This window comes from Mandrillus leucophaeus, unplaced genomic scaffold (genome assembly GCF_000951045.1).
Source record: "Mandrillus leucophaeus isolate KB7577 unplaced genomic scaffold, Mleu.le_1.0 Scaffold731, whole genome shotgun sequence".
Lineage (NCBI taxonomy): Eukaryota > Metazoa > Chordata > Mammalia > Primates > Cercopithecidae > Mandrillus > Mandrillus leucophaeus.
Genome location: NW_012107931.1, coordinates 520064 through 531619, shown reverse-complemented (window position 1 = coordinate 531619; position 11556 = coordinate 520064). Strand labels below are relative to the sequence as shown.

General features: G+C 37.3%; 1 protein-coding gene across 1 annotated transcript in view; it reads right to left on the bottom strand.

Moving 5' to 3' along the window:
- Window positions 1–11556, bottom strand: part of PPIL4 (peptidylprolyl isomerase (cyclophilin)-like 4) — a 41612-nt gene that overhangs the window by 13827 nt on the left and 16229 nt on the right. The window contains exons 8-10 of the mRNA XM_011965660.1: window positions 8937–9061; window positions 7465–7531; window positions 3377–3488 (exon numbers count right to left, since the gene is read on the bottom strand). Of these exons, the coding sequence (XP_011821050.1) occupies window positions 3377–3488; window positions 7465–7531; window positions 8937–9061 (304 nt within the window). The remainder of the gene's footprint in view (window positions 1–3376; window positions 3489–7464; window positions 7532–8936; window positions 9062–11556) is intronic.

The following is an 11556-nucleotide window of genomic DNA, read 5'->3' as shown; positions in this document are numbered from 1 at the left end:
TTTTTTAGTAGAGACGGGGTTTCACCGTGTTAGCCAGGATGGTCTCGATCTCCTGACCTCGTGATCCGCCCGTCTCGGCCTCCCAAAGTGCTGGGACTACAGGCTTGAGCCACCGCGCCCGGCTAAAGATCTAACAAGACAGTGTGCGCCTGTAATCCCAGCTACTCGGGAGGCTGAGGCAGGAGAATCGCGTGAACCTGGGAGGCAGAGGTTGCAGTGAGCCGCGATTGTGCCACTGCACTCCAGGCTGAGCCACAGTGAGAAACTTTGTTTCAAAACTGTCTATATGTATATGTATATCTATATCTATATCTAAATCTAACAAGAGATACTGTGCTGCCAAATGGCAACAGAGCATCAGGCAAACAGAAGAGGGCAGGATGTGCAGAAGATCACCAAACAGCTGTGAGAGGAGAAAGTGGGTAATAGCAGCAAAGACAAACTGTCTCGACTTTGAAATTCTAACTTAGGGGCAACTTTATTCCTCCCAAGTGCCAAAAATCCCTTCAGGAAAATAGGACCTACTGCTACATCCTAACTAGCTTGGTAGCGCTGAAAGGAAGAGCATTCAATGCAGCCTCTCTACTCTCAAGCCTAGTCTCCTACCAGATGAGAATTCAATTCTCAAGTCTCCTACCAGATGAGAATTCAATTCGTATCCACATCCCAGACCTGTTGATTGCCCTGCCTTTCCTATCCCTCAACTATACCACCAGGAAATGCTTTTGTAGAAAGGCTTCCTACAGAAGGGTCCTAGATTAAATGTACAAGTAAAACAAACTGGAGTTATAGAGAGAGCTTTTGACTGGGAATCCTATATATACCTTGATTGTCAGGGTTTTAAAGGGCGACCTACGGGGTAAGCAAAAAAGACAAGATCAATCTATTTGGCAATTCCAGAGACTCCAGAAACAAAAATGGCCAGCAATGTTTCCCATAAATGTGAAACAGACTACTGCAAGAGTTAAAATAACTGGTAACGGTAACAAACAGCCATCATTTATCATTGAAAAATTATTTGCCATCTGCCTGCCATTAAAATAAGTCTCACTATAGATGAGGCAGTTACCATATAACAGAAAGGGCAGCACATTAATGTAAGAGGTTCTTGACTGTAGTGGGAGGTCCTAGGTAAAACACCACTTCTTTGCAATTCATTATCTTTATTTACATTGTCTTCATTTATAAACTGAAAATAATGTCAACATTTCACAGAGTTACTGGAATCAGACTATAAAGGAAAGTACTTAGTGCTGTGAATGACACACTATACACATTAAAGTTATAAATCTGAATCAACTGCATATATAATTATCTCAAAATTAACTGAGAATAAACTGTATGTTTATGATGGCATGTACAAAACCAAAGCCTCTCCCTCCTATATGACATTTTATCTTAGGAAAAAACATGAAGAAATTTATTTAAAAGTAATAAGAAAGTAGTATTATTTATTCAGTGGGTGGATAGGCTGAGAAGACAGGATTGAGAGGGTAAAAAAACAAACCAAATTTAGAGTCTGTCTAAATCTTCCATGTATATACTCTAGGTAAATCATGTCTCAAGATTATGCCTCAAATTCCGTATCTATAATGAGGAATTACAATACTTATTTCATACACTTCCCAAATGATACAATTAAACTAGCTCTTTGCAAGCAAAGCTCTACGTAAGAGCCACTTGGCATTACTACTGGCCAGAACTACACTGCATCAGGCCAGCAGCTCACCAAGACTTCCGAATACACTTATTGGAATCTTTTGTTCACAAAGTTGTAATTATCCTATGTGAAAAAAAATCTTAGTACTTCAATTTAGTTTTCACAAATCACTCAAACAGCACTGTCAAAAACTAGCCATCTGTTGTAGAAGGAGGTAAGGTTTCATGGAAGAAACTAATAGTACATGGAACTCCAATCCAAGTCACCCTCTCCCTTATCACAGAGATCACGGCTTCCACTGAGCAGTCCTTGCCTACATTAGTCACACTAATAATTTCTTCCTTCTCTAAACTCCCATAAGGTAACAGAATCTACCAAACAATTCAGCAAATCACAACTAGTGTTTTTCTTTCTTACTAAAAACAGACCAAAAAAAAAAAAAGTTCATTAAAGTCATGGGAAATGAATGTTATAGAAAAAGAAAGTAACCCTAAAATTCCCAGTAAAATTCAGCATTACATGAGTAACTACCAAAGTGAAACCTTTTAAAAACACTGCATCAAAAACCAAAACCTCGTATTATTTCAACATATGAAAGACCCAACTTTAAGACTGACATGCTACCAGGAATGTATTTCACATATATGCATATGTGGGAAATGTAGTATGTACAAGGGTGGAACATACTGCTAGGGATATGAAAGAGTAAAAATTCAGAAAACCTATTAACAGGGCTGGTTCATTTTACATACTGATATGAACTGATCTCTTAGATAAACTGTTAATTCAAAAGTGCAACGTACAAAAACAGTATGTATAGACTGCATCCTTTCTATTTTCCTTTGTAAAAGGAGAAAATCATATATACACACACACACACACACACACACACACACACACACATATGTGCACATATGTATTCAAAGAATGTAGGAGAAAGTTAGTACCAATAGGTTACCTGGAAGAGAAATTAGATAGATGAGGAGCAGGAATGAATGAGACTTTTATCTACCTTTCCATGGACCTTTTCTATTTTGCATCATACGACAACTAAAACAAACTTAAAAAAATTTAAGTTGTACACCTAAAAGACTCAAAACACCATAAAGTCAAAACAATTACTTTGGAAACATATCATGTCTGCAGTGGATAATTATTAGTAATTTATAATATAGTCGAACATAGAAAATATAATTTTTCATCAGTTTAAAATACACACACAGGTGCACACATGCATGTGCACACACACACACACTCTACCTCAGATTCTAGATAGCAGGTTTGTAAAATTATAAATGGCAGGAGTTACATCAATTAATATTTCTCCTAATTAACAGCACTCAATAAAAGGCTCATACAAGCAGGAAAAGCAGAACAAAAACAAGGCCAGGCGTGGTGGCTCACGCCTGTAATTCCAGCACTTTGGGAGGCCGAGGCAGGCTGATCACCTGAGGTCAGGAGTTCGAGACCAGCCTGGCCAACATGGTAAAACACCATCTCTACTAAAAATACAAAAATTAGCTGGGTGTGGTGGCACATGTCTGTAATCCCAGCTACTTGGGAGGCTGAGGCATGAGAATGGCTTGAACCTGGGAGACAGAGGTTGCAGTGAGCCAAGATTGTGCCACTGCACTCCAGCCTGGGCAACAGAGCGAGACTCCAGCTCAAAAAAAAATAAAAGGTAGAACAAAAACAAAAGAAGATAAACCATCATACCTTTTCCTTTCCATTTAACCTTTGCAACAGACTGGCTAAAATCCACATGTATTCTTCTGTCATCTATAAGTACATTGTCCATTTTGAAGAATGCTTTCTCACAATCTTCTTCCTGATAATAATTATAAAAACTCAAGCATAAATCTTTATGGAAAAATTCCTGTAGCTAGAATACTGAAAATACAAAAAGTTTGTTACAAAAATTGATGTTTGAATATTTATTACACACCCGATGCTGTTAAATCCTTTGTATCTATTCTCTCAAATAACTCTGGTAACAACCCCATAAGGTACTACCCATTTTCTTAATGAGAAAACAGAAGTTTAGAGAAGTATAGAAGTTGTTGGCAAGAGTCAGAGCCAGGATTTTAAAGAGGCAGTCAACAGACAAATATATACTCACTGACTGTATTATACAAGTTCACAATCCTTTTTACTCAAAATTCAAAAACATCCTGAAAAATTAAAGTTGTTTTCATAAGTTTGGTGTTAAAATTAATTTGGCAGTAACACCGGACCTAATGGTAGGTTATGACCTTTTTTTAATCCACTTAATAAGAATATTCATTTGTTTCACTGCAGAAATACTTTTGTGATGGATTATGGAATGCTGACCCAGAAAGGTATTACATAATCACAGATGCAATGTATATGTGTGTGTATGCATATACCTTTCTGAATTCTGAAAAATTCTAAATTAGGAAGCCTAGTTATTCTCAAGGGTTTTAGATAATGAACTGTGAGCCTGCAATACCAAGGTCTGTGCTATGCAAGAATCCTTCCTGTCAGTAACTTCACAATTCTAAATCCCTGTTTCTGACACTGACAGTAACATACTTCTACTCAGTACTGATCAATTTTCTTTTACATTCCTGGAAACTTATTCTTACTAGAGATAACCCAAAGAGAAGCAGATAAAATAGTTATAATCATATTTATTACATGTGTCAATAATTAAATTATAAACTCCATGAAGATATAGACAAAGCTTGATTCGTCTTTGTAACTACATCATTTAGAACATCATATGGCATGGTATCTAAAACGCAGGGAATCAGTGTACACTTCATGAATCTGACTGATTATTTTCAGGCAGGTATAATTCTATCACCATGCCATTTCCCCAAAGAGAAAGCTCTGAGATCACTTTTTCAGGAGGATAGTATTTACAAATACTCAATTTACTAACACCTAAATAATAGTTAAGAAATCTCTTCAAAATTGAAAAACTGATTCAAAAACATACATATAAATTCAAAAGTCAAAAACAGCTATGACAATCTTCAAAAATAACAAAGTTGGAAGACTCACACTGTAAGTTATCAAGACATTATAAATCTATAGTGATTAACACAATGTAACAGTGGTATATGAATAGACAAATAGATCAGTGCAACAGTATAGCATCTAGAAACAGACTCTATATATATATGGATACCTGATTCATAACAAAAGTGGTACTACAGAGCTGTGGGGCAGGACAACTTTTTTTATTATTTTATTTTTTTCATCAGTAGAGACCTCAGAGAAAAAGGACAATCTTTTATTTATTTATTATTTTTTTGAGACAGAGTCTTGCTCTGTCACCAGGTTGGAGTGTAGTGGCACGATCTTGACTCACTGCAACCTCCACCTTTCGGGTTCAAGCGATTCTCCTGCCTCAGTCTCCCGAGTAGCTGGGACTACAGGCATGTGCCACCACACCCAGCTAATTTTTGTATTTTTGGTAGAGACGGGGTTTCACCATGTTGGCCAGGATGGTCTCATGTCTTGACCTCGTGATCTGCCCGCTTCGGCCTCCCAAAGTGCTGGGATTACAGGCGTGAGCCACCACGCCCAGCCAGGACAGTCTTTTAAATAAATGGGTGCTGAGTGTCACTTGGCAATCCAATGTAAGAAAAACGAAACAATGTAATACACATACACCAAAAGCAAATTACAGAATTGAATGGGAAACAATTTCACAACAAAGCTTCTAAAAATAATACAGGAGAATATCCTCATGTCTTTGAAGTAGGCAAAGATTTTTTAAATAGGCCATTAAAAAGGAAGAAAAATATTGACAAACTGAACCATTAAAATTAGAAATCTGTTTATCAAAAGACACCATTAAGAAAGGAAAAAGGCATGCCTGTGGTCCCAGTTACTCAGGAGCTAAAATTGGTGAATCACTTGAGCCCATGAGCTCAAGTCCAGCCTTGGCAACACAGAGTGATCATGTCCCTTTAAAAAAAAAAAAAAAGGAAAAAGAAAGAAATCCACAGAGCAGAGATATCTGTATCACACATAATCAAAAAAGAGCTTGCATCCAGAAAATGTAACAAGTCCTTAGAGATCAATAAAAAACCAAAACAGCAGGTGCAGTGGCTCAAATCTATAATTCCAGCACTTTGCGAGGCCAAGGCAGGTGGATCACTTGAGGTCAGGAGTTCAAGACCAGCCTGGCCAACATCATGAAACCCTGTATCTACTAAAAATACAAAAATGAGCCAGGTGTGGTGGCAAGCACCTGTAATCTCAGCTACTTGGGATGCTGAGGCAGGAGAATCGCTTGAAACTGGGAGGTGGAGGTTGCAGTGAGCTGAGATCATGCGACTGCACTCCAGCCTGGGTGACAAAGCAAAACTCTGTTTCAAAAAAACAAAAAGAAAAAAACAAAGAAAATGGCATAGCTGCAAAAAACTGAAAACATGGGCAGTCATTAGTCTATGTGCTACAAATGAAGTGAAATTTTATTTGTCAGCAAACAAATAATAGACTGCATAGTATCAATGATAGAATGCTAGCGCAGGTCTACAAGTTTTCACAGCAAACCAAAGGTAAAGGTCTTTCTCCTGGCACCAATGTTCCTTTCAAGTATCATTTCTGGTATATCTGACACAGTGTCTACATATAACTTTATGTGTCTATCTTCCTCAACCCTCCAGGATTCATCTTGTATCCCTAGACCTTACTGCTGTGTCTGAAAACATAAAAGGTATCCCATAAATGCTTTGTAATAATTAAAACTTAGAATGAGCTACTATTGTATACATATGAGTCCAAAGGTGCATTATAAAAGAGCATGCCATAGCATAGCGTAAACTCAATGGGAACAGAGTCAGACATATCTGAGTTCAAATCCCAGCTATGACATTCATTCACTAGGTGTGTGACTTTGAACAAGTCACATTAGCATCATGTGTCTCAGTTAACTTATTTGGAAAAGGGGATGATCCCTATCTTACATAACTGTGAGGATTAAACGCAGCAAAAGTAACATGATGCCTAGCTTAAAGTAAATATTTGAGCAACATAAGCTATCATTATTACAGCTCTAGAAGGGACCATCTAATCTAATACCCAAGTTTCACTTATAAGAAGGTAAGACCTAGAAAGAAGGGTTAACTAAACTGCCAAATATCATACAATAGCTGGCTAGTGACAAAAGATGGATTAATATCTAAATCTTAACACCCAGTTCAGTTCTCTTTCTATTATGCAATTTTATCTCCACTTAAGTAACAGTGAAAAATTATTAAAAGTCTCTGAAGGGCTTTACTTAGAACTTGAAAAGTTCTAAGGTTGACTGGGCACGGTGGCTCATGCCTGTAATCCCAACACTTTGGGAGGCCGAGGCAGGTGGAGCGCTTGAGGTCAGGAGTTCAAGACCAGCCTGGCCAACATGGTGAAACCCCATTTCTACTGAAAATACAAAAAATTAGGAGGGCATGGTGGTGGGCACCTGTAATCCCAGCTACTCGGGAGGCTGAGGCAAAAGAATCACTTGAACCAGGAGGTGGAGGTTGCAGTGAGCTGAGATTGTGCCACTGCACTCCAGCCTGGGTGACAGAGTGAGACCCTGTCTCCAAAAAAAAAAAAAAAGTTCTAAACATACTTTCATGCAGATTGCACCTGAACCTAAAGTAAAAGTACGTATGTTAACATCAACAGATGTTGAACTTATCCCCTATATGGATACAATAAACTTTGGGGAGTGTCAAAAGAAAGGGCAATTCTAGAAACTAGAAAAAGCTCTATAATTTTTCACATTTTAATACCATAGAAAAGCAAATAAATACCAAACTTATGCCTGTATTATGACGTACCTTTTCAAATTCAATAAAAGCATAACAGAGGGACTCTCCTGTCTTCCAGTCCCGGATAACTTCACAACTGAAACAAAGTATTTAAAAGTGACTTAAAAAAAAAAAAGGGAAGCAAGCATTCACTCTCACTCTCCAAAACTGAAGAAGAAATAAGTCAGTTATTACAAGGCAAAGTTAAATTCATAGATTATTTTTCCAAATTCATTTAATAACAATTCTTTTTTAAAAATAGTTCACCAGAGCAGTAACTAAATTATCTAAATTCTACTCTAAGTGCCCCATGTAGGCCTACAGTCCTAAATTCCCTTAAGCACTGAAGGAAGAATAAAAATATTTAATTTTCCTTTGGCAAAAGTAAACTACTGCTAAAAACTTTTAAAATCACAACACTTTCCTAGTCCAAATATAGACGAATTATAGAATATCTAACATTACTGTAGAATAATGCATACTCATGCACATATAAATGTTTAGTAAGTTTAAGCTTTGAAATTTTTGAATTTTAATACAAATCAAGCTCAAATTTAACACTGTAAGCACAATGTTAATTACACAACTAATATACCATAATAACCAAGTGAAAAGGCCAGTAAGCTGGAGTTGAAAGCACCTGGCTTGTCCCTTTCCCCAAGTGTCATAAGTCTCATTTTAAAAACCTGAAACGAGGCCGGGCGTAGTGGCTCACGCCTGTAATCCCAGCACTTTGGGAGGCCAACGCGGACGGATCACAAGGTCAGGAGTTCGAGACTAGCCTGGCCAATATGGTGAAACCCTGTCTCTAAAAAAATACAAAAACTAGCTGGGCGTGGTGGCACACACCTGTAGTCCCAGCTACTCAGGAGGCCAAGGCAGAAGAAGCCTGAACCTGGGAGGCGGAGGTTGCAGTGAGCTGAGATCACTGTACTCCAGCCTGGGCAACAGAGCGAGACTCAGTCTCAAAAAAAACAACAAAAACAAAAACAAAAACAAAATCCCTGAAACGAAAGGAAACCCTAAATATAACACTTTCTAATCAATTACAAAATAGTCCCCTTCCTCACAGAAATACTAGCTTCACAGATTTTTTCATTAATGCAGGGAAAATGAACCAAAATAAAAATTTTAGAAAACTTAAATTAATTTTGACATAAATTGCTGATAATTCCAGGAGTTGAATGAGATAAATATTTTAAATATTAAAGAAGGCTGTTGAAAGTATTACAGAACTAGATTTAAATTGTTTCATTCATTTCCTGTTTTAGAATAAAAACGTGTTGGGAGTGTGAGATTCAATTATTTATCTCTATGTGTATGTGTGTGTATGTATACACACACACACATACTTTTCTTCCCTACTGTCCAGACTCACCTGTAAAAATTTACCAGTACAAAATTCACCTAGAATTCACAGAATCATCAAAATATTCCATTAGAAAACCACCAACTAATACTTAGTTTTTCCAAATATCTCTTTCACTAATTCTAAGGATTACCTTCTTATTGGCCCAAATCTAGAGAATATTATTTCCAGATCCTCATCTGTGGTCACTGGGTTCAATTTACACACAAACAGTACATTTTCTGGAGGTTTAATATCTGCATCAGGTAGGTCTCCCACCTAAATTATAAACAAACAAAAACATAAATCAATTCCTATTTAGTTTCCATTCTAAATCCTATCCAATCCCACAATGCTGATTTCCTTAAAACATCTGAATTTATATCATAAACTGCAGGCTCTGGAAAACAAATCCAAAAAGATTTCAAAATTTGAACTACACTGTTCCTATTCTTAACAGTAATATTAACAGTAACAGCTAATATTTAAATACCTCATACTTTGTGTGAACAGTGCTTGGGGCTTCATGTCTATTACGCTAATTCTTAAAACAATCCTGCAATTTCCATTTTAAAGACAAGTAAAGTGGACGGGCATGGTAGCTCACGCCTGTAATCCCAGCACTTTGGGAGGCCAAGGGGGACAGATACTTGAGGTCAGCAGTTCAAGACCAGCCTGGTCAACATGGTGAAAACCCATCTCAACTAAAAATACAAAAATTAGACGGGCATGGTGGTGTGCACCTGTATTTCCTAACTACTCAGGACACTGAGGCAGTAGAATCGCTTGAACCCAGGAGGCGGAGGTTGCAGTGAGCTAATGTCACTTTACCCCAGCCTGGGCAACAGAGCAAGACTCCATCAAATAAATAAACAAATAAATAAATAAAACAAATAAAATAAACACAAGTAAAGTGAAATTTAAAAGGTTAAACAAGTAACTTGCCCAAGGCCACACAATGGTAAACCACAGAGCTGGGATTTGAACCTAGATTTATCTGGCTTCAAAGCCCAATTTTACCCCTACTTCTTCTTTTTTCAAGTATTTGATATATATTTTTTAAAGGATAAGAATTTATGTAAAGAATATGTAAGTTATAAAGCATAAAAATAAAAACCACTATGACGCTACCACCTAGCTTAAGAACTAAAATGTCACCTGATCCCATTCTCTCTCTGCCTCCTCATCAGAGATAACGAATACCCTGCTTTTTGGTGTTCCTTTTTAGTCATTTCCTTGCATATCATCAGAGTTTTAACATATATGTATGCAACTCTATCATATTTAGATGGGGCAAAACATTCCTTTATACATATATTCAAACACTTTCTCAGATATTATTTCTGACAAGATCACTTGTAAAGTGTCTCCTCTTGGATAAACACACTCTTCCCCCCAAAATCTTGAAAATAAAAAACAGTAAGAAGCGACAGAGCCAGTAAAATCTCAATGTTTCTGAAGTCTATCAAAAGACAACATTATGTCCAATAAGAAGTATCACAGCCAGGCATGATAGCTCACACCTGTAATCCCAACACTTTGGGAGGCTGAGGTAGGAGGATCACTTGAAGCCAGGAGTTTGAGACCAGCCCAGGCAACACAGTAAGACCTTGTCTCTATAGTAAATTTAAAAATTAGCCAGGCATGGCAGTGTGAGTAGTCCTAGCTATTCAGGTTGGTGGACTGCTTGGGTCCCAGAGTTTTTGAGGCAGCAGTGAGCTATGATCACACCACTACACTCCAACCTAGGAAACAGAGTAAGACCCTACCTCTAAAAAAGAAAAAAGAAAAGAGTGTCAAAACACAGAAGGAGAAGAGCAAATTAGTAAAAATCCTCCAAAGTACCTATAATGGCAGAAAGGAAGCACAAATGAGAAAAAAAAAAAGTTAATGAGTCAAAAAGAACTTGCTATATACTACTTTAGTCAAAGCTAACTTTAAAATACTACTAGGAAATTTAAAACATTCATAAAAGCTATGAGGTTCAAAATTAATTTTACAAAACACTAGCTGAATTATCAGTATATTACAAACAAATGCAAATAAAGTAAGAGAAACTGATGTTCTTAGAAAACAGAAGATGAAACATGTTAATAAAACCAAAGGACACAGGATCACCTTTTAGAGTGACTAAAATCCAAAACAATACCATCAGCAAATGCTGGCAAGAATGTGAGGCAAAAGACACTCTCATTCATTGCTGGTAGGAATGTAAAATGTAAAGCCACTTTAGAAGACAGTTTGGCAGTTTCTTACAAAGCTAAACCATGCAATCTAGCATCTGAACTCCGAGGTATTTACCCAAATGCATTGAAAATTTATGCCTACACAAAAATCTGCACGCAAATGTTTACAGCAGCTTTATTCACAACTGCCAAAACTTGGAAGTAACCAAGGTATCTTTCAATAGGTAAAAAATAAACAAGCTGTGATACGTCCATACAATGAAATATTACTTAGCAATTAAAAGAAATGAGCTATCAGCCATGCATGGTGGCTCACACCTGTAATCCCAACACTTTGGGAGGCCAAGGCAGGAGGATCACTTGAACCTATGAGTTTGGGATTAGCCTGAGCAACATGGGTAAGACTCCATCTCTACAAAAAAATTTAAAAATTAGCTAGGTGTGGTGGCGTGTGCTTATAGTCCCAGCTACTCAAGAGGCTGAGGCAGGAAAACTGCTCAAGCTCAGAAGTTCAAGATTATAGTGAGCTATGATAGCACTACCGCACTCCAGCCTGGGTGACAGAGTGAGACCTTGTCTCAAAAAAAA